Source organism: Trichophyton benhamiae, assembly GCF_000151125.1.
Source record: "Trichophyton benhamiae CBS 112371 chromosome Unknown contig01989.5, whole genome shotgun sequence".
Taxonomy (NCBI): domain Eukaryota; kingdom Fungi; phylum Ascomycota; class Eurotiomycetes; order Onygenales; family Arthrodermataceae; genus Trichophyton; species Trichophyton benhamiae.
The window spans coordinates 1100771-1123457 of NW_003315112.1; the positions used below are offsets into that span (position 1 = coordinate 1100771).

Below are 22687 nucleotides of genomic sequence, written 5' to 3' on the forward strand. Positions count from 1 at the left end.
CAGCCAGGATAAGCGAGCTCTCCCTGTCACTAACTATTCCAGCCGGATCTTCGTCTTCTTCGTCGTCCTCGTCGTCGTCCTGGCCTCCGTCTTAATCTCTATCGTGTCGTCGTCGTCGTCGTCCTCGTCGTCTTCTCTTGTCACGGCCGTCTCGTCGTCCTCGTTGTTATCTGGGGTAAAGCGCAGGAAGAAGAAAAAGGAGATCTTCCGGCCTAAACTTGCTTAGCCTCCAGCTAAGGGCTTTAACTCTTCGACTAACTTAGCCTCGTTTACGGCGATGCGACTCGAAGATACACACTTGAAAAAGAGGGACGCAGAAAAAGGACGGACGAGATAGCGCGAGATAGAGAGAAAGACGCTGAGATAGATGCGTGGAGCAGCTGGAGAGCCAGGTCCGTGGTGGTGGATAGCCATGTCGCATCCCGGCCATCACTCACATACATATACATATACATATATACCATCCATACATACATCCATAACATATATCATCATCGGCCTCCCTCCCCCCCCCCCCCCCCCTACCGATCCCCTACGATCCCCAGCGGCCAACCCTGCTCTCGACAGCTGGACTCGCTGGACTCGCTCGCTAGTCTGATCGGACTGACCGGCTGGCTCTCTTTTTCATCTGCCATCCTCTCGCCCGCCCGCCTGGCTCTTCTAGAAGCTTTCCCTAGTCCCTTTTCTCCATCTTAGCAGCCTCCTCTTATAGCCCTCGCCGGTCAGGGGCCGTCGGCTCGAGAGAGCAGCAGAGCCAGAAGCGTCGAGGTCGAAAATCCCCGCTGCCGGCTAAACTCGATCAAGCAGGTGAATAGCTGCAGGCATTCAAAGTAAGTACTTAAGTCCTCAAGTATATGGTGGAATGGGTGGTCGATATGCGGAGCTCGCCGTCTCCCCCTTTTGCAGTGTTGTATAAGTAAAATAATAGTAAACGCCAAAAAAGAAAAATAATAATAGTAATAAAAAAAAAAAGAAGAAGAACAGAGAAGAACTCCCTTGGTGATGCTAACAAACAAGCAAGGAAACAGGGAAGCGACTGGCCGAGGTAAGTAAAAGGTCAGCGTCCCCAGGCGGCGGCGTCACAGGTCAGTTCCTCGAAGCTGTGTAGCACAGAGAAGCCCATCGCCGTCAGGCTGTCAGAGTTGCCATCGCCGTCAACCTAAAAAGTAGTGCAAGTTACTTTCGTCAGTCAAGAAGCCATGGCTTTAATCATCATCAGTAATCAGACGCCAGGCTACTGGCCAAGCGGTGCAAGAAGTGCAAGAAGTGCAGAGAGTGCTAAGTATAGCGCGGGCTAGAAAGAAGTATCCTTGTAGCCAGACCGGGTCGTCCTCGTACTCTGACGCACCCTGATTCGACGGAACAGGGATGCGATGGAGTCGACAAGGCAGATCGAGATACAAGAATAATATAATGAAAGAATACAAGTCAAAGCGGGTTGAAGAAGAAGAAGAAGAAGAAGAAGTAAAAAGAGGGTAACTCACGCAGTCGAGGATCACTGTGTTGCCGCCCTGCTTGCGGATCTCCTTGATGCCCAGCACGATCAGCCCTTGGACCAGCATGGCATATTCTCCGACAGACGGAGATATCACTGGCGACGAGATGCCGCCAGCACGCACTCGAGCCTCCCTGACCGCCGGCACCAGTCGAGCCAGCGACGACCGCGCATTGTACACCACCACGCTGCCCACCAGCGTCTCATTGCTGTGGCCGTGGCCGTGGCCGTGGCCATGACCATGGAGTTGGTCGTGGAGTTGGTCGTCCGCCTCCAGGCCCAGCTGCAGCCCGTCAATCATCATCTCCCCGTCTCCATCTTCTTCGGAACCTGCGTTGACGACATCATTATTATTATTGGCAGACGCAGCATTCCCGTTTGCATTAGCATTAGCAGGAGCAGGAGCAGCACCAGAGGTTATGCTTGTTTCCCCAGCTTTCTTCGCCCGTATGATGCCGCAGTGTGGCCCTCCAGCCAGCGCTGTCCGGTACACCTCCGCCACCCCCTGCCTGGAGCTCGTCCGCACATGCTCGATCACCGCATCTGTGTACTCCTCGCCAAACACAAGGTCATACTCTACCTCGCCGCCGCCAATGACGCTGCTGCTGCTCCTGCTGCTCCCGCTCCTGCTCCCGCCCTTCAGCCCGTCTGGCTGCACCCAGCTCTGCACGTCCCGCAGCACCATCGAGCACAGCGGCCGCGAGAGCGCCATCGACCATCCCAATTTGGCAAACCAGCGCCGAAGCCTCCTCCGCTCGACCGGGTCAGTCCTGGGAATGCCAAGGTAGACCCCGGGCAGGCGAGATCCCAGCTGCAGCTGCTTGATGTCCGGGTGTTGCCTGAGTGTTTGGATCGCTCGACTGTGGAGTGAGCTGCCGATGCCCAAGCGGCGCCGCGCTGGATCGACTAGTATCGCGCCTATCACCCCGGTCCCCGTCGAGCGGAAGAAGTACGTTGCGCAGAAGCCGTTGATCGCGTGCGTGCTGCTGTTGCGCACCACCAGGTGGCATTCCTGCACATCCGCACTCTTCAGCAGGAAGGTATCCGCTCTCACGTTTGCCAGGATGCTGCTGGTGCTGCTCGTGCTGCTGCTGTCGATGCTGCTGCTGCTGGGCCCCATCTCGTTGTTGTGCGTGTTGCTGCCCGTACTACTATTAATACCGCTCTCGCTCTCTCGTATCGACGTCAGCAGGGTGTCCAGCGCTGCAGAGTCTCGCTCCTCGTTCCATGTCTCGACCAGCCATTGCTGCCGGGGCTGGCTCGTTCGTCGTGCCGTGCTCTTGCTCAGCGTCCCCGGCATCCGTCCGGTAGGTGATACCTCCCCATAAAGCACCCTCACCAGCGCCTGTAGAGCTGCATCTGTAAAGTCGTAGGTACACACATACGTCCCGATCGTCGGGTCTTTGGCAAAGTCGTACGGCGAGCTCACTGCTACCACCACGACCGCCTTGGGTCGCTGGTAGCCCGCTGAGTTCCGTCTCGCACTGTTGTTGTGTGTGCTGTTATTGCTGGTACTGTTGTTCATGCAGCTGCTGTTGCAGATGAGTGAGACGTGCTTGGTGAAGCCGTGCTGGTATAGGTTCCGGTTCGAGTCTGCAGTAACTATGATCACCGCACTGGCCCGGTTAATCAGGTTCTCGTGGATAGGTCGAACGCCGCTGGCACTGTACGATGTGTGAAGAACCCTTCCGTTCCTCCGTCGGGCCAGGGACCGTCCCAGTTCGCGAAACACGGCCTCACCACTCTTCATATTGGACGACATCGAGCTCGAGGAGGCGTCGATCGAGTTTGTCGACTCTCGGCTGCGCTCACCACCAGCATGCCCTGCTGCCGCTGCTGTTGCTGCCGCTGTTGCTGCCGCCGCAGACGCCGGTAAAGGCTTGACCAACGGTGTTAGGAGTAGCAGTTCTTCATCCGGTTCGAGTATGCTGGACAACGGTAGGAGGTTGCCCCTATCCCTGACCACCGTTATCGAGCTGTTGTATGCTTGCATTGATAGGTTTGTATGCGAAGGCCGTAGTCTCGATAGCAGGCTGATTCCCGGCGGGTTCAAGGCCTGTTCCCAGTTCGTTCTCCTGGCTTTCATCGCGGATACCCTGGCCAGGGACTGCCGTATCCTCTCCTTGCTTATCATCCCGTTCTCGACTCCCAGCCTCAGCCCGCTGATGGCCTCCTGCTGCACCGTAAACGACCTGCACAGCAGCACCAAATCACATCCGGCCTTGAGGGCCATAACCGTCCCGCCTCCAACGCCAATATTGCTGCTCAATGCTTCCATCTCTAAACAGTCGGAGACCACCACCCCCTGAAAACCTAGATCGGACCGTAGTAGGTCCTCAATAACCTCTTCAGACAGACAGGCATGCATCACGTTCATCCCCTGAGATATCATCGAACAGCCGCCCACAATCATCGAGTCCAGCCCTTGAGAGATTGCGCTGCGGAAGGGGATAAGTGCGCTGAGCCGGAGCTGATCAACCGTGTCTGTGATGACTGGGACATCCGACTGCGATACCATCACCTCCAAATTCCCATATGAGGGGAAATGCTTCCCACACGTAGCTACTCCTCCATCTTGATACCCTTTCATCGACTCAACTCCGTACGTAGCAACTTCTTGCGGATCGTCTCCTACGCTGCGCACTCCCAGCGGTTGGTTTTTGCCATCTGTCAGCACGTCCAGCACCGGTCCCAGGATCCAGTTTACCCCAACAGCTCGAAGTTCCTGTGCCGTCGCCTTAGCTACCTCTCTAGCTAGCTTTGTCGAGCCCGTGGCCGCGACCCCCATGGCGCTGGGGAACTGGCGTATATACGTATCATCGAACAGACTGTTGACGCCGCCGTTCTCCTGGTCCAGTCCGATGAGTAGCGGCAACTGATGGCCGGCCTGCCGGGCGATAGTCTGAAGCTCCAGAACGAGCTTTGCCGTTTCATCTGCGGCTATCCGGGAGTTAGTTTTTGTTTTGTACCTTACAGCAAGGTAGCTAATTTATTATACGACGGTTGTAATGGGAGCGCAAAAAAGTTATGCGGAAGTAACGGGAGTAAATGAGAATGTGGGCAAAGAAAAGAAAAAAGTAAATCAAATCTCGAGAGAAGGGATGATTGTACACTTCAGGTTCTTGGCTGACAGTAAGATGGCTCCGAGATGGTAGTCTTCAATCAGCGAGCGGATCTGGGGGTCGACGGTGGTACCATCGAATCCCATGACAAAAAGCTGTCCCATTTGCCTGTATCCGATATCCAGCAGCATCGTGATGATGCCGGAAGCTTCAAGTCAGCCAATGTACCCCTCTCTGTAGTGTGTTCGTCGCATCCACGGCGCATTCGACGGCGCACGCAGTTGAATATGCTCTGGTTTGGAAGGACATAGCTGGAAAGCTTTTTGAGCCAGCCCGTAGCACCGTAGCAATGGCAGGCACAAGCCGGTATAAAGCTCCCAACAGCCCAAAGCGCAACCAGGCCAAAGCAAAAAGGTACAAAGCAAGGGCCGTCGAACGAACCTGAGGTTTGCATCCCACTCAGGGGCTGCCATGTCTGCTCTGGCCGCCATGGCAGGCCAGGCATCCCGTGCCTCTCCCCCCACGCCACCAGCGATGCGACTGTGCGTCGTAGCGTGTGTATATCAATTGCAGCGAGCTTGTGTGTGTATCGTCCGCGCGTGTCTGGCGCCCTGGAGAGACGGTGCGATCGATCGATCGATGGGACGGGCGAGTGAGACGGCGGGAGTGGGTAACTAGGTAACTCGGGGGCCGGACGGAGCTGGCGACCAGGGGAGCCCAACGCAACCCTCGGGGGAGACCTGTCACAGGCCCTGGTCGGCTGTCACGGTCGCAGTGCAGGTCGACGGCGTCCAGCATGCACGTAAGCGCGTCGAGGCCGCCTTTTTAGCCGCAAAATGAGGCTACAAGTCGCATAGAATAACAGCAAAAGCTGGAGTTGAAGTCGAGAAAGCGACAAAAGCAAGAAGAGAAGCTCAAAGAAGGTTGCTTAGTAAAAGATTAGTAAGGCTGATTAAGCAGATGACTAAATGATAAGATGAGTAATAATAATAAGATGAGTAATGTATGACTAAGATTATTACTAAGTTCTGACTAAGATTTCCTCTTTCGTCTCTCCTGCTTCTTCTTCTGCATCAACTTCAACTTCAAACGTCGAACTTCTTCCTTCTAGAGATCAACAGTCACGGCCAACATTACCGATGGCACAGACAGTCAAGTACAACAACGGGAAGTCTTCAACACTCTTTGACTCATCGACTCGATAAATGCGACGTTGCAGTGTAAGCCCCGCGTATTTACATTACGGTGTAATCTTGGATACCGCCCCGATACAGCCGATACTAGCTCTAACTTACCGCAGTTCATCTACTTCGTCGGCCTCGACTTGATACTTCGAGATGCATAAACTTGCAGGATGACTGCAGCAACGATGACAACAGTATGGTGATGGCAAGAAAAGCAGATCGCCGGTGATATGGAGAGTGGTCCAGAGAAGTCTGGAGTCGGGGTCAAGGCACCAACCTTGATCCCCCGCCCGATAGAAAACGCAGCATGAGTCTCCTCTGGAGTATACATTTGAGTTGTCAATGTATACGGCGTAGCATCACGCGCTCAGGAAAGATGTTACCTTTGGTTCAGGTTACAGTGCAAAGCAAACTATGATCCAGGACCGAGAAATGCTGGCTCCGGAGGGATGACGTTGGGTTGTGGTCAAATTGGTAAAACTTATATGAGCACTCATCGCTGCTTCGTTCTGGCCGATATCCTCTCCTTCAAGCCCAACCTCTACCATAGACTCCTTTTTTTCAGCTGAAAGAGTCTAGTCGAGTCAATATGTGGGTTTCACCCCCTGATTATTCGCTGGGTGCTATATACTGACGGCAACTAGGAGAGTGATCATCAGAAAGGACCCGGTGGCTGTGTCTGAATACATAGCAGACTACATCGTCAGTATGTTGTCCTCTGCCAATTCTTCCTACTCTTCTTGGCAGGAACCTCTCTAATATATTCATCATAGGCCGCATCAATGCGTTCGCACCATCGACTGCCAGGCCGTTTGTGCTTGGGTTGCCGACTGGAAGCAGTCCCGAGATCGTATATAGGATCCTAGTCCAGCGGTACAAAGCTGGCCAGATATCCTTCAAAAATGTGGTGACTTTCAACATGGTATGTTTACTCGTCTCTACTACATAGAAAAAGATCTAAACTAAAGTGTTAGGATGAATATGTTGGACTGCCCCGGGACCATCCGCAGAGCTATCACAGCTTTATGTACAACAATCTCTTTGCCCATATCGACATACCACCCCGAAACATCCACATTCTAGACGGCAATGCTCCTGATCTTACCAAAGAATGCCAAAACTTTGAGGCAAAGATCGCCAAAGCCGGCGGCATAGATCTCTTCCTGGGTGGAGTTGGTCCAGACGGCCACATTGCCTTCAACGAACCTGGATCCAGTCTCAGTTCACGCACCAGAGTCAAGACCCTGGCCTACGACACCATCCTTGCCAACTCCCGTTTCTTCAACAATGATCTTTCCCAGGTGCCTCGCACTGCACTTACAGTCGGCATCAAAACCATCATGGATGCGCGAGAGGTTGTTATCGTCGTGACTGGCGTGCACAAGGCTAAGGCCCTGCAAAAGGGCATCGAAGGAGGCGTTAACCACATGTGGACCCTCTCCGCTCTCCAGCTACACCAGCACCCTCTCATCGTAGCTGATGAAGATGCAACTCTCGAGCTAAAGGTGAAAACAGTCAAGGTATGCTCGCCTACTCTCACCTTATATAAATACAACCTAACAATATGGATAGTACTTTGAAAGCATCGAGCTCTCCGGCACGGACGCACGCACTCAGGGCCCTCCCCTTGTTCAATTCACAAAGCCATACGTGCCCGTGGCTCCACCGGCAGACCTCGGCACCCCCGTCAGCTCGAGAAAGGGCCTCAAAATCGACACTGCTTTCAATGCCAAAGATAGCGATCCGGACGAACTCACGCCCGACAGCATGTCTTCGCGCATCGTCGACTCTGCTATTGCGGGCCTGGACGAAACCATGACCCGTGGCGGAGATCTGATTTTCGACCGCATGGGTTCTCGAATTCCCACACAGGGATGAGATTGATGATTTGAATGCATGATGGGACGAAAGTGAAGTATTGGCTGGTCTCTTTATCTTTCTTCTCGGTCATTTTAACATAGCATTGTAGTATTTATCATTACATCCAAATTAGTCTGTACCTGGGTTGTCTATTAGTCTTTGTGTGTGTTTGGAGTGGTTTACGTGTGATGTTTGATGTATATTATGTGTTTTGCATGTGTTTAGCGTTCCGTCCAGCGTTCCGTTTGCACATATTTTTTTTTATTTCAGCATTTGCAACAGAAAGGAGCCTTAGAAATTGGTCACTTTTATCTGCCTTTTACTATTTACCACTATTTACCACTTTTGCAGTCATTTTTTAAACTATATTCATTGAATTAAATATTGAGCGGTGTGCTAGTCTGTTTACTCCAGCCAGCCGTCTCCCGCCTATAAGCCAGGTATATCGCCGAGTCAACCAACTGGATCAGCAAGCAGCATCCGGGTAGTTAAGACTAGCTAGGGAGCTACAGCTTCGTAAAGCTGGTCGCTACCACACCGCTCATATCAACCAGGGTGCTCTTTGTCCTGACCCAAGCCTCGATCCCGCGTCGACCGTTCTCAACGCCAACGCCGCTCTGCTTCCATCCGCCCACGCTCATCTCAGCCGGGGACTCCCCCCACGAGTTGATCCATGTGATGCCGGCCTCGAGCTGGTCAATTACCCGATGAGCAAGGTTGATGTTCTGTGTAAAGACGCCAGCGGCAAGACCAAGAGGTGTCTCGTTTGCTCGCCTGACCACCTCGTCGACCGTCTCGTAGTACAGAATCGACATGACGGGGCCGAATATCTCTTCCTGGACGATTTTCATCTCGTCCCGGCAGTCGGTGAAGATGGTGGGTGTGATCCAGTACCCCTTGTCAAACGATGCAGAAGGTGAACTGGCCTTGGGCTTCTCGAGCCCGCCGTACAATAACTTGGCCTTGTCCTGCTCGATGCCGTGTCTGATGTAGTCCGTCACCTTTTTGTAGTGAACATCCGACACCAAGGGACCGAAATTGGTAGCTGGGTCCATCACGTCGCCGGCCCGGACGTACTGCATCTTCTTGAGCAGCAGGCTTTCAAAGTCCGCTTTCAGGCTCGAGGGAACGAACACTCGAGTCCCGTTCGTGCAGACCTGGCCTGTACTAAAGAAGTTTGCTAGGATGGCCCCGTCAACGGCACTGTCTAGATCGGCGTCTGGCAGCACGATGAAGGGACTCTTCCCGCCCAGCTCCATGGTGACGTACTTCATGCCTCCGGCCGCAGAGCCAGCGACCTTCTTGCCGGTGGCCACCTGGCCGGTGAACGAGACCTTTGCGATCGCCGGGTGTGCGGTGAGATAGGCGCCGACGTCTCCTGCGCCGTGGACAACGTTGAACACGCCTGCTGGGAGGCCGGCCTGCGTGTACAGGTCTGCGAGGATCTCGCCGTGCAGCGGAGTGAACTCGCTGGGCTTGTAGACCATCGTGTTGCCCGCAGCCAGGCAGGGGGCCGACTTCCACAGCGCTCTATATACATCAGCCAGGTAGTCAGCGACAGGATGAAATATGGTAAGCAGAGCCAGCTCACATCTGTATGGGATAGTTCCATGCTCCAATGCCGGCACACACGCCCAGGGGCGCCTTTTTCGTGTAGACCCAGGCGTCGTCTCGTAGCTGCACCGTCTCGCCGTTGAGCCCGCCGCCGGCCACCATGCTGGCAAAGTACTCCAGCACATCCGCGCCCGTCGTCACGTCGACCGTGCTCGTCTCCGAGAAGGGCTTGCCCGTGTCCGCCGTCTCGACCCGGGCGATCTCGTCGTTCCTCTCGCGCAGCAGCTGGACGGCCTTGAGCAGGATGCGGGCGCGGGCAACATGCGGCGTCCTCGACCACGCCGGAAACGCCTTCTGCGCTGCCTTCACGGCCTGGTCGACATCAGCGCTCGAGGCCACGCCGACGTCAGCGAGCACTTCCTCTGTCGCCGGGTTGACGCTCTGGAACGTCTTGTTCGAGGTGCTGGCCTGCGGCTGGCCGTCGTAGTAGAGACGCTGCGGCTTGAACGACATCTCGACTTCTGCAACAACTGCAACAACTTCAACGATAGCAACAGCCAGCAATGCGGACGAGCAGCAACACCGCTTAAGATCGAGCAAAAGCCGAAGAGCCCCTCACGGTGATGTCACTCTGCATGCGAGCAGCTTCCTTTTCGTCTTGGCCGCGAGGAAATTAAGCAGAAGCGAAAAAAGGGCCATCTCCGAGGTCTCGGTTTCAGCGCAACCCTAGGGGACAGGCCCATATATCGCCCGGGCAGATCTGGCGACACCGTCATCCCACCCAGCGGAACAAGTGGAGGAGGCGCAAAAGTCAGAAACAGACGAAAACGAAGGGCGGAAGAGGGTCCCCTAACGGCCTCCCCCGTACCGCTGCCTCGACGGCCTTCAGTAGTGGTCGGTGGTCAATTGGGGGCAGTCTACGGAATCCCTGTGCTAGATCGCTGCCGACCCCAGCATCGACTCCGGACAATTGCTGGCCATACGAAGCGCCGTTTGACCCAGCTCGATGCCATGATTTGCGCACTCGAAGGCCCCATGTCCAGCCCGGTGCAAGCTCTCGCAGCGAGCGATGGCGCGGAAGCATGTCCAGAGACTCCGGTGGCCAGGGATTCGATCTCCAACTCGCCGCCTGTGGAGACGCTGCAAGATGGCCGTGATTGGTGCCGCAGGGACAGGTCGATGGAGAAAACGAGCTGGAAGTTATCCAGAGTTCGTTTCTCGGCGAGCAGTTTATCTTTTTTTTGCCCTACCCTTCCGTCGTGGACGGGGGCGGGCGAAGGAATCAGGTCATTTATAGGACTCTATATATATCAGGGGAGCCGCCGCCTCAGGGTCCTCTTCTCCTGGTGCCTGTTCCCATCCCTCCTGATACTAAAGTCATTGCCGCCAGGGGCTTGCTCGCACCGCTCTTTTGGATAACTACAACTGCCGACTTCGCAAACTCGGAGTACGCTTAGTGTTTCCCTTTGCCTACCCAGATTCGACGATACACCTGTTTGAAATGGCCAGCCCAGTCACTCACATTGCCCCGGCAGATGCCGACAGCTTCGACTATGTCATTGTTGGCGGTGGCACGGCCGGCTGTGTGATTGCTAGCAGGCTGGCAGAGTATCTTCCACGGAAGAAGATCCTGCTCATCGAGGCCGGCCCTAGCGACTACATGGACGACCGTGTTTTGAAGCTGAAGGACTGGCTGGGCTTGCTGGGCGGTGAATTCGACTATGACTATGGCACGACCGAACAGCCCATGGGTGAGTTTTGCAGGCATTGACTCGAAGTAACTTGTTTAACGAGCGGGAAGAAGCTGACATTCATATGTGCAGGTAACAGCCACATTCGCCATTCTCGGGCAAAGGTGCTGGGAGGCTGCTCAAGCCACAACACCCTAATTTCCTTCCGTCCGTTTGAATACGACTGCAAAGTGTGGGAGAGCAAAGGCTGCAAGGGCTGGAGCTTCGACACCTTCACTCGTGTGATCGATAATCTCCGCAACACCGTGCAGCCCATCCACGCCAGGCACCGCAACCAGCTCTGCAAGGACTGGGTGCAGGCCTGCTCGACCTCGCTCAATGTCCCTATTATTCCCGACTTTAACAGAGCCATTCGCTCCGAGGGCAGACTGACCAAGGGAACCGGCTTCTTCTCGGTGTCTTATAACCCGGATGACGGCCGCCGCAGCAGCGCCAGCGTTGCCTACATCCACCCCGTCTTCAGCGGAGCGGAGAAGAAGCCCAACCTCACCGTCCTGACTCACGCCTGGGTGTCCAAGGTTAATGTCAGCGGAGACACCGTGACCGGAGTTAACGTCACTCTCCAGTCAGGCTCCAAACTGACCCTTTGCCCCAAGCGGGAGACCATCCTCTGCGCCGGCGCAATCGACACCCCCCGTCTCCTCCTGCTCTCCGGCATTGGACCACGCGAGCAGCTCTCCGCGCTCTCCATCCCCGTCGTCAAGGACGTACCTGGTGTGGGAGAGAACTTGGTCGACCACCCCGAAAGCATCATCATGTGGGAGCTCAACCAGCCCGTTCCACCAAACCAAACCACCATGGACTCCGATGCAGGTGTCTTCCTTCGCCGCGAGCCCATCAACGCAGCCGGATTCGACGGTGACTGCGCCGATATCATGATGCACTGCTACCAAATCCCATTCGGCATCCACACCGGCCGTCTGGGCTATGACGTCCCCGCCAACGCCTTCTGCGTCACCCCCAACATCCCCCGCCCTCGCTCCAGAGGCAGACTCTATCTCACCTCTGCCGACCCAACCGTCAAGCCAGCCCTTGACTTCCGCTACTTCACCGACCCAGAGGGTTACGACGCTGCTACCATCGTAGCTGGTCTCAAGGCAGCCCGTAAGATCGCTGAGGAAGAGCCATTCAAGAAATGGATCAAGCGTGAAGTCGCCCCGGGCCCAGCCACCACCACAGACGAGGAATTGAGCGCCTACGGCCGATCAGTCCATCACACCGTCTACCATCCTGCTGGCACCACTAAGATGGGTGACGTCCAGAACGATCCTATGGCCGTTGTCGACCCAACTCTCAAGATCCGTGGACTCAAGAATGTCAGAATCGCAGACGCCGGCGTCTTCCCTGACATGCCTAGCATCAACCCCATGCTTACTGTCCTGGGCGTTGGTGAGCGCGCAGCTGAGCTGATTGCCGAGGAAGCAGGATGGCGCCCATCTTCCTCTCGTCTGTAAACCACTGTTCACGACGAAAACCATCCAATTTTAACGAGTTCGGATGATCTAAAACGGTTCTGGTGTCTTTTCCCATTTTTGAATATATATATACCATCCGGGCAGCATGTTTTTCCTTTCCTTTAACATTTTTCCCTGGCTTTGGGATCCAGAATTAGATCCTCGATATATAGAGAAGCAATAACGAATGTTATGTCTATACAATTTCATCCTTTGCAGTATCAAGTGAAGGCTCACATGCCAACAAGTTGATAGATGGTAATGATGGATAGATAGATGGTAATACACTGGTAACTCTTAAGAATTTCGATGTACTACGTTACAAAAAAAATACGTTGATTTGCCTCGTCTTATCCGGAATTAGGTTATAAAAAGACCCACTTTTGTTATCGATAAAGAAAAATCCGTCTTCGGACCTGGCCGTGTTCTCAATATGGTTAGACTGAAAATATTTTCCTCCTTTTGTCCCATGGGAGCACCTGGCGCTAACTACTTTCGGCATTGACTTTGCCGCTTCTGGAACAGCACTTCTTTGGGACTAGCGGACAGTGCTGTACAAGCTAGTCCCAATCAGGCTAGACGGTATATAAAAGTGACCTTATTTTGACGCCGAATTCAACGTATTTACGGGAAGGAAAGATGCAATGCTGTTGCTGAATATCATCTATTATTATACACTTTTGTCATCTATCATAACCTCATAATCAAGTTTAGATGTAAACTGTAGCTATTTAACATGCGTTCATGCCGGAAAACACAAATCAATGCAAGCGAGTGTCAATGCAAAATGAAATACAAGGGTAGACACCAGATCTTCGAGCCTTCCTTCAAGCCTTCTCCTTATCAAATACCTTGACACCGAACTTCCACACCTGGTCAACGGTCAGGGTGCCCATACCTCCATCAGCAGGTCTGTCTTCTCCAAGTACCACAAGGTCTGCATCTGCTCCCGGGGCCAAGGTACCCTTTCTATCAATTATACCCAACATCTTCGCCGGAGTCTCGGTAACGGCAGCAATCGCCTCGACGGTCTTGGCTCCAGCCCATCGGCGGAAGTTGTTCACACACTCGATCAAAGTGGCTGAACTTCCGGCCAGCTTATCTGATCCCTCCAGAGTGAGCATGGCGCCTTTCTTCACGATTCGGTCTCCGTTGGTCCACTCGTAGACACCGTCAGGCATACCGCATAGCTTCATTGCATCCGTCACAAGGATCATGCCGGCCGGATGGGCGTTGTATGCTATCTGGATGCTGGTGGGATGCAAGTGGATTCCATCCGCAATGATACCATAGAACGGACGATGTTGTTCAAACTGGCCCAGAAGACCGAAGATACCTGGATGACGGTGGTAGAAGGGTCTCATGGCGTTAAACATGTGTGTGATCATGGTTGCTCCCTTTGAAACTGCCGCCATGGCTTGTTCGTATGTTGCATCCGAGTGGCCAATCGAGTAGAGGATGTTCTGTGACTGGATTGTCGGGATAAGAGATAACATGTTGCCCACCTCGGGAGCGGCGGTTATCATCTTAATAGGCATGCGGTCTGGAGGAGTTTGGTTCTTGCAGAAGTTCTCTAGCCCGTAGCACTGGATGAGGTCGTTGACGTCGTTTGCAGCGATGAGGACTTCGGGATTATGTATGCCATTCTTTCCTGGGCTGAGGAACGGACCTTCAACGTGGGCGCCGAGGGACTCTGCGCCATCTTCTGCCCGACGGCGATGACCAGATGGTCCTAGAGATGGTAGGACCTTGTCCAATGTTAGTCAACGTTATACCCAGTTAAACGGAGGACGACCTACCTTTGGATATACTTCTTTACTCTGGCTGGTGACCGTGGGTAGGTATGATGTCACTCCCATCTTCACCAATGCCTGCGCAGCATCCCTCAGCCCATCATCAAACATCTTTTTCGTCGGCTGAGGGACCGAGAAATCAAACCCGTTTGCCCCGTTTATCTGCACGTCGATAAAGCCTGGGGCAAGGATACGTCCACCCAGATCAATGACCTGATCAGGACACACCTTATCTTCATAAAAGGCATGTTGGCCCTGCATGATCTTGCCAGAAACAGAGTCAACCCAGAGATCTTGTTCGATAAGCTTCTGCCCGTTGGGTACACGGCAGTTCGTAAACTTGGTGACCCGGGGAGCAAGGACTTCTCTGGTAATCGACGGCATGGCGTCGATATATCTTATACCAGCAGAGATGCGCGACCCTTTATGAAGAAGAAGGCAGGCAGAGGGTCAAGATATTTTTGATTTGAAAGTGTGTGGTGGTAGTCGGAAGACCGAACTACGACAAAGCTCTTGAACCCCATGGGACGAATGTACGAGATTATATGTCTCTGGTATTGTTTGCCTTCCCGGAGTTCCCTTCATTGGCCCCCATCTTCCTCCAATAGGCGGCTTACCTTGGAGCAGATGTTGTCGCCGTCCTAGGTTGGGCCATCCTCTGTTCCATCTGGCAGAGAGCCTCGAAGTTGCCGTCGCATCCAAACAGCCCTCTGCCTGTTCAAGCAATGAAGTCATAAATGCGACATAAGAACCTTATTTCCTCGCCGTTTTGGGTGGAGTCCATACGCGAAACACAGACAATACGGTTTTAAAGACGGTATCGTATGGTAACTCCGCAGAATCAAAAATACGATAAATACCACGGTATCCCAGGTTTCTGACTCAGCGATCACATGACACCTGATGCAACCAAAGACGGAAAAAGGAAGTTTGACGTCGCAGAACGAGACGGCGAGGGCGGGCAAGGGGCAAGATGGATGGGATGGGAGGATATCACCCCAGACGCTCTGCAACCCAAAGGAGAAGCTGGTGGTGTAGGCGTGTAGACGAGGATATGTGGTGGGGGGATGATCCTGGAGCGATAACCATTATGGAGGGCGGATGGTACCATAGCAGGCGGACGTTACTGTCGCTGATATACCCCAAGCAGGCGTTCCCATACTTCCCAATAAATTATTATTATTCCGAGAACGAGGTTGTTCTTTGTGGAGTTGAAGGCAAGCTTTGATACCCCAGATAACCGCGGGCGCTAGGCCAGGGGTTGGCCCGAGCCAGGCGCGCTTGCTGCTGACTTAGACGCGCGGATAACCACTTGATACCAAGTGCCATTTCAATATATGCATTGGCATGCATATATCTTCTGGTATATAGCCATCTATCTATAACTCATATAGATACTGGGATATTTCCTGTATAGTCTGAAGTTGCTTGATACCCTCGATATCTTCCGTCTATCTTGACTTGAAGTTGATGGCAACGTCCACAGTAAATGTAGGGAGAAAGTGAATATCATCAATATGGTAACCAAGAGCACTACCATAGAGGAACTGCCACTCTTTAATGATATACCCTAGATATCAGATGTCTTATGGAACATTCTAGCTGTCCTGGTAGAATGATGTGAGCTGCTTTACATGACACTCTCACCTTCCTCTCTGTCCTGTTGCTATAGAAATGGCGCTAAGGACAGAGCCCAGCCCCCATTTTCCAAAGTGAGGTGAGGAACCATGTAGAATGCACTCTATAGCCTGCTTTTTGGCGCTATTTTCCTCGCATTCCTATGTGTATCCTCTACTTTGAGCTCTCACTTCTTCGCTTACTGCTTTTGCCCTCTCTTTTCTGTCCTCCTCTCTCACCTTCTACCACACACTCCCACCTCTTTATTTGAATCTCTTTAACCATCAACTTCTTCTTCCTTTCTTCCTTTTTCCTTTCTCCTTCAGCCACCTTCTTCTTTCTCTACACCCCGTCTATCATCCTTTCTGCTCTACTAAACGCGTCGTTCACGGCTCTACAACTTCTCTACACAAGGTAAACAATCTATTCTAATCCCATAAGGTCCGGACTGATGCTGATATCACCTTCCTTTGATTATTAGCACGCATATACAGTCTCCTGTGAAGATGACTTCTGTAGCCTCTGGTCCGGATGCAGCCATTCCCGTGGGAACCTACCAGCATAATGGTCCCAGATGGATGTATCGACAGCTGAAAATTGGCCGTTTCTATACCCCATGGTTTGCATCTCCTGTGGCACAGCTTATCTTGGTGTCCTTGGTCTGCTTCCTTTGCCCTGGCATGTTCAATGCTGTTAGTGGCCTTGGTGCAGGTGGTCTTGTTAACCCTCAGGATATCGATAAAGCCAATGTTGCCCTCTACAGCACCTTTGCGGTTGTGGCCTTCTTTGCAGGCTCCATTGCCAATCGGCTTGGTCTTCGCTACACCCTTACTTTTGGTGGATTCGGTTACTTTCTCTATGTTGCCTCTATTTTGTCCTACAACCATAACAAGAATGCTGGTTTTCTCATCTTTGCTGGAGCTCTCCTCGGTGTTTGTGCCGCCTGTCTTTGGACTGCTCAGGGAACTATCATGATGAGCTACCCTGATGAGTACTCCAAGGGCAAATTCATCTCCTGGTTCTGGGCTATCTTCAACTTGGGCGGTGTCATTGGCTCATTGGTAAGTAATCCCCCCTTTCAGCCATCCAATCCATAGCGAACACTAACCTTCTGTTCGAAGGTTCCCCTTGCCAATAACCTTCACAACAAGTCCAACTCTGTTCAGGATAGCACCTATATCTTGTTCATGGTCCTCATGTTTGTTGGCTTTCTCCTTGGCTTTGCTCTTGTCAATGCTAGAGACATCAAGCGTTCAGATGGCACCCGTGTCATCCTCATGAAGAACCCATCCTGGAAATCTGAACTCATCGGCCTTGTCACCGTTCTTAAGTCTGACTGGTACATTATTGCTCTCTTCCCCATGTTCTTTGCCAGCAACTGGTTTACCACTTACCAATTCAATGCCGTCAACTTGGCCAAGTTCAACATCCGTACTCGTGCCTTGAACAATGTTCTCTACTGGATTTCCCAGATGATCGGCGCCTTTGTCTTTGGTTATGGTCTTGATGCTCCTCGTGTTCGTCGTTCTATCCGCGCCCGCTATGCTCTCGTTTCCCTCTTCCTCATTACTATGGCGATCTGGGGTGATGGATGGTTCAATCAGAAACAATATGACCGTGCTGATGTCACTGAGACCAACCGTATGGACTGGACTGACCCTAACTATGCTGAACCAATGGTCCTCTACATGCTCTATGGATTCTATGATGCTGCCTTCCAGACCTGTGCTTACTGGTATGTTGCTTTTTTCTCCCTACTCTCTTTAACTTGTCCTATAACGACTAACAATCTCTATCCCTGAATAGGTTCATGGGTGCCTTGACTAACAACTCCCGCAAACTTGCCAACTTCGCTGGTTTCTACAAAGGCATTCAATCTGCTGGTGCAGCTATTGCGTGGCGGTATGTATTTTATCTTTGTATACATACTATTGATGTATCACTAACAAATTTGTCTATAGCATTGATAGTCTCGGTGTCTCTTACCGCGCGATGTTCATCTCTAACTGGGCTCTCCTTGCAAGCTCTTTGATCATCGCCGCGCCCGTTGTCTGGAAGAAAATCAAAGACATCACTGATATTATGAAAGATCTGAAGTTCTCCGATGAGAACCTGGAGGAAGTTTCCACCGCTGCTGCTATGGAGCTGCGTGGTAGGTAGTCCATCACTTACAGCTTTTGTTTCAGCCCCATCAAGCCTCCTGATACTTAAGCACTACTACCCTTACAGCTATAGGCTGTTCTCTTCTTTTTTTTACTCTTTGATACAAGTCCCGTTTTGATGACTTTATCTTGATCTTTCATCCTCATGTTTATGCTCAGGGCATTGGAATTTTTTCCTCTGCCAGAAGCCATCAAAGTTGTTTGTTCTAGCCCTTAGTCTTTCTTACAGCTAAGGATGAAAAATCCAAAAACATTTGCTTTATAAATCTCCTTCGCTTTCACCGTAGTTTTAAGGACAATCCTATATCCAATGATTTAAGGGTTGTTGCTAACCTTACTTCAAGGCCTAAGTACCCAGAAACTTTGTAGAAGTAATCCACATAGGAATATGGAGTACTTCCCTGGTTACTCTTTACATAATTCTAAGGAGGAGGAATAGTACTTAAACCAAGGACAGCTAAGGACATCAACAGGGGACATTTCTAAGAGTATTTTATATACATAATCATCGTATCATATCCTCTATCTCTAAGGGTCGTGAAGCCAAGCCTGACCGTCTATATCCATACCCAAATCCGTACTCTCAATTTCCTTGAGTTCTTCTAATTTTTTATCGTTATCATCAAATTCTCCCTTGATAAAATCATCTCCAAGCTCAGGTAGAGTGAAGGTAGCATTGATAGCATCATCTGTAGTCAAGAAATCTGTAGCAGTGTTTTCGTCAAAGTTGATCAACGCATCTAAGTCGTTTTGAGTAATATCCGCTTCGTGGGCGAGGGTCATGAATTCAGCTAGACTGGGCTCTGAGGGATCAGTGCTGGTGTTCAAAATATCATCCACAGTAGGATCGTGGCTTATATTTTGCAGACTTCCATTCTCACTGCTTGCTGAATTTGGCGGCGTCGAAACAACAACTCCAAAGTTGTTGGTGTCGACGGGCTGTTCGACATTACCTAGGTCGGACTTTAGGGACAAAACTGGATCTATGAAGCATTCTGGGCTCGGATCTGGCGGGGGCGTAAGGGTGTTCACTGGTTGTTCGGGTTTGACCCTTTGTGGCTGCTTCTCCTGCTCCGTTGGCTCGATGTTTATGTGAACGCCTGCTTTACGGATAGCGGCTTCAAGGAACGAGGTTGCAAAATCGGCAGATGCATAGATCTCGCGCAGACGTTGCAGGATTTGCATACACTGATAAAATCGTCCAAGGCTGGCAGATCGCAGGTTGATGTCACTTGACTTGATATCGAGTAAGTGTATAATGACAGCCGGAAGGAGAACAGTAACTCCGCTTGTCGGGAGGTATCGCGTCAAATCCAAAGTATGTAGCTCCTGAGCAACCTTTGTGATTTCCACCGCCGCAAGTCTGACTTTCGCTCGAGAAAAGGATTGTAGTTCCGCTTCGATCGTGGTCGTAGAGTTAGCCGGTAGGACTTGTGGTCGGTGTAGGGCACTCAGGGTAGTCAAATAGATCATCTGGAGAAGGCCACGGTGAAGGTGAAGCACTTCCTCTCCACGAGATAAGCTCCATGAAGTCGAAGGGCGATACACGGTCACATCCGGCTGTCCGGATTTCCAACTCTCAAGCTCAATATCACATGCTCTAACTTCACAAGCTTCTGTGGCAGTTTTCTTCGGCACCAACATCATAGTGGTTTCGGTTGTGCCGCCAAATTTATGGCCAAGCACAGAATACTGTGCTGACAGGACGTGGCTGATGCACAAGCATAATTTCGTTTTCTCAATGAACATCATGGCAAGGTCCTTCTGATACCTGACGTTATGGGTCAACTCGCAGTCTCCTAGAACCTGAAGAACTTCGGTGGAAAAGGGGGCGATATCAAAATCATCAATCGTCAGCAAGGGCATGTCGCAATCTTCGTCCTTTATTCTAGTAGGTCTTCTCATCCCCAGAGCAATGAGTCTATCGCGGGTATAGGTACTCCACCATATTCTCTTCCAAAGCTTCTGTCGTTTTGCATCCATGTTTGAAGTTGACGGGTCTCTGTGGAGGCCGATGGTATGAGCAAGAGAAAGTCCAACGCCCATCCAATGCCATGTGTCCTTTTGGTCATCCGGCATTTCATACCAATGCGTCATGAGAAGTATCGACTGGACAAGAGATATCCGATCGGACTCGTAATCAAAGTCATATAGAAGCTATGTCAAATCAGTAATTGGTTTCTCTAGTTGCCCGTGGAATTATTCTATACACACCCTTGCTTTTTGAAAGAAAGCTTTGCGAGCAGCCTTCCGCGACCCAAACCCAGCAGCCTGTAGATGCTTGATATCGACAAACGCAGTTCCGGCAAACATAACTGCCTGGAATAACAAAAGACTCAATCTCCTTGATGCATCATTTCGCATGATTACACGTAGAAAATCGTCCAGGTCGAGTAGAGGCATATACGTATGCACGTATTGGATGTAACTCTTAAGCAGCTCGTTCCTAAGAGAATCACTGGGGATAGTCAAGGCCCCCTTTCGTTCCAGGTAGTCGATGTCTTCCGTCAAGAATTTACATGGGAGAGGCTGGATATAATCTGGCAGGCTGTTCCTGGGGGAAGGTCGAGGAGGTGGGGAGCGCATCTGTCCAAGCCCGGTAGATATCAAAGGCGTAGCTGTGACCTTCGGTGGTACGGTGTAGAGAAATGGAGAGTTGATAGTTGTGCTGCTCGATAGCCGTCTCCTCCTTTCCTCATCTTGCATACGCTGTCTCTTCTGGGTTTGATCTTAACAGAGTTCATTAGTAACAGCCACACAGGGATAGAAGGAGGGTATCTCACATATCATATGAGGCACATGCTGTTCGTTCTCTGGGTATCTTCCCGGCGATACTGAGGGCCATGAATCAGAGAGAGACGGGAACAGCCTGTTAGAATCAGACTTGTTGCCGAATATAGATGAATGATCCGGCGACGAATCCTTCGGTGTTTCCACCGCAAGCTCGACATGATGTTTCCTATACAATCCTTTTAGCTGGCGTTCCATTCATGAAGGGTTTCGGTCTACTGGTGGTGAAGTCCAGCGGTTACTGACTTTTTGCGTTTACTCTCTGCAACGACACACTCGACATCATCTAGACGGCAATTGGTACATGGAGAGCCATTCTCAACAACATCACAACGAACTTTGCGAGCCCGGCAGCAACAGCAAGCCTTTGATGCTCTTCTTTTGACTGGGCGAGCCGAGTTCTGTAAACTGGCCGCGTTGGACTTGCGTTTATTCTTAGACAAATTGTTGTCTAGAGATTCGGGAGACGAGACCATGACGAAGAACAGTGTCCCAACGTGTTATTGCATGAACTGCGGCGGGACGGTGATAATGATGGTTACAGGCGTAGAAACATGAACAGAATGAGAAGCAGCAAAAGCGGACGTGTACTCCGTATAAGTATACGAGTGTATATGACAAAAGGGCGTGGTCTGTATCAACAACTTGCTTGGAAGGAAGAAAAATGTCAAGAACAGAACAAGCGTGGGGTATGGGTGGGATGGAGCTTTCTAATATATGGAGGCCTCGAACTTCAAGACATCGTCATAGCCCCTAGGTTTCTCGGACTTATACACAGGCAAAAGGGGGGGACGGCATTATTGGCCAGTAATGGGGCGAGACCGTACTTATACTTCTTCCCCAGACCCCTGTAACTATAGAGCAATTCGAGTTTGGGGAAATAATCTTCTTGGACAGTGGGGAAGGTTGTGTTTCTTTAGTGGAGATTGGAACGCTTCAGAAAAGACGGGTTCACCCCCCCGGCGAATGTCGAGTTCGGAATATGTCCTTAATCTTTCTGGGGATGCGCCTAGTTATGTACAGACAGAAGTGTTGCAGACCAGCTTTTGACGTTCCTGGATCGAGCTTAGGGATAGCAATGCTGGTGTTGCTGCTGAGGGGTTGTTTGTTTTTGGTTTTTTTTTTTTTTTTTTTTTTTTTTTTTTTTTTCGCTAGGTTTTTGTCACACGACATCTTCCACCCGGCCGGGCGAGTGCAAACTATCGGCCAAGCCCATCTTCGAAAGTTGAAAATGCGTACGAGTACCGTAGTAAGTAATTTATGGAGTACTCCGTTTCGATGGATCTATACTGCCGAGATCCCGCAATTGGGAATCTGGAATCTGTCAAGACAAAGCTACCTTGTGTTTGAATTCAATCCCAGATTGTTATTGGGACAGGTACTGTGCCGAACCCAAACCATGAATCATAATTCTGAGTTGCCCCTTAAGGCTGTAAAAAGGGCCAACTAACTAACTAGTTGGAGAAACCCCCCCAGAAGTTGGAGATATTCGATGGTGGCTGCGTAAGTGACGACATGCAGGATACCCCCCTCGTGGTGCATTAAAAATGCTCATGGATCGGACATGAAAAAAAAAAATGTCAAGTGGTCACAGGCAAGCTTGACGTGGAGCTGCATGCCACCCTGTACGACCAAGCTCCACCCCTGTAGATGTGCAGCACGCCTCGTGGAGTTAGTTTCTAGCACCATATCAGGGCTGGCGAAGGGGGGTGAGGAACCCAAACGCTTCTAGCAGAAAAGGCGGAGAGGGACCCCGATCGCCCAGTCCCAGTTCTGTCTGGCTCGTGAGAAGTCGGTCAAGTTTGAGAGGCTCGGAAAGAAGGCCGTTGGGAGTGAGTGGCGGCCCCTTCTGTCTGCCACCAGGTCAGGAGTGCCATGGTGACGGCGAAACCTCCGGCCGAGCCTCTGCCTGTGATTGGTGGCCAAACGCAAAATGGCATTGCTTACTCCGTACGTAGGCTTTCC

General features: G+C 51.5%; 8 protein-coding genes across 8 annotated transcripts; 3 read left to right on the forward strand and 5 right to left on the reverse strand.

Moving 5' to 3' along the window:
* Positions 1-1205: 1205 nt before the first annotated feature.
* On the reverse strand, positions 1206-4748 carry ARB_05102 (uncharacterized protein; the record flags this gene model as incomplete). Its single annotated transcript, XM_003016763.1, has 2 exons — positions 1206-4479; positions 4609-4748. 2 exons carry the CDS (start codon positions 4746-4748, stop codon positions 1206-1208), a joined length of 3414 nt encoding a protein of 1137 aa, XP_003016809.1.
* Positions 4749-6766: 2018 nt separating this feature from the next.
* ARB_05103 (glucosamine-6-phosphate deaminase, putative) lies at positions 6767-7619 on the forward strand (the record flags this gene model as incomplete). Its single annotated transcript, XM_003016764.1, has 2 exons — positions 6767-7261; positions 7314-7619. The coding sequence occupies 2 exons, from the start codon at positions 6767-6769 to the stop codon at positions 7617-7619; spliced, it is 801 nt and encodes a 266-aa protein (XP_003016810.1).
* Positions 7620-8107: 488 nt separating this feature from the next.
* ARB_05104 (betaine aldehyde dehydrogenase, putative) lies at positions 8108-9668 on the reverse strand (the record flags this gene model as incomplete). The annotated part of the gene is made up of 2 exons (XM_003016765.1): positions 8108-9131; positions 9193-9668. 2 exons carry the CDS (start codon positions 9666-9668, stop codon positions 8108-8110), a joined length of 1500 nt encoding a protein of 499 aa, XP_003016811.1.
* Positions 9669-10656: 988 nt separating this feature from the next.
* On the forward strand, positions 10657-12360 carry ARB_05105 (uncharacterized protein; the record flags this gene model as incomplete). The annotated part of the gene is made up of 2 exons (XM_003016766.1): positions 10657-10906; positions 10979-12360. 2 exons carry the CDS (start codon positions 10657-10659, stop codon positions 12358-12360), a joined length of 1632 nt encoding a protein of 543 aa, XP_003016812.1.
* Positions 12361-13187: 827 nt separating this feature from the next.
* Positions 13188-14537, reverse strand: ARB_05106 (N-acetylglucosamine-6-phosphate deacetylase (NagA), putative; the record flags this gene model as incomplete). The annotated part of the gene is made up of 2 exons (XM_003016767.1): positions 13188-14108; positions 14160-14537. The coding sequence occupies 2 exons, from the start codon at positions 14535-14537 to the stop codon at positions 13188-13190; spliced, it is 1299 nt and encodes a 432-aa protein (XP_003016813.1).
* Positions 14538-15944: 1407 nt separating this feature from the next.
* On the reverse strand, positions 15945-16388 carry ARB_05107 (uncharacterized protein; the record flags this gene model as incomplete). Its single annotated transcript, XM_003016768.1, has 2 exons — positions 15945-16112; positions 16263-16388. The coding sequence occupies 2 exons, from the start codon at positions 16386-16388 to the stop codon at positions 15945-15947; spliced, it is 294 nt and encodes a 97-aa protein (XP_003016814.1).
* A 62-nt stretch (positions 16389-16450) lies between these two features.
* Positions 16451-17930, forward strand: ARB_05108 (DUF895 domain membrane protein; the record flags this gene model as incomplete). The annotated part of the gene is made up of 4 exons (XM_003016769.1): positions 16451-16831; positions 16868-17505; positions 17577-17672; positions 17732-17930. 4 exons carry the CDS (start codon positions 16451-16453, stop codon positions 17928-17930), a joined length of 1314 nt encoding a protein of 437 aa, XP_003016815.1.
* A 530-nt stretch (positions 17931-18460) lies between these two features.
* ARB_05109 (C6 transcription factor, putative) lies at positions 18461-21198 on the reverse strand (the record flags this gene model as incomplete). Its single annotated transcript, XM_003016770.1, has 4 exons — positions 18461-20089; positions 20147-20661; positions 20716-20891; positions 20969-21198. 4 exons carry the CDS (start codon positions 21196-21198, stop codon positions 18461-18463), a joined length of 2550 nt encoding a protein of 849 aa, XP_003016816.1.
* Positions 21199-22687: the final 1489 nt, after the last annotated feature.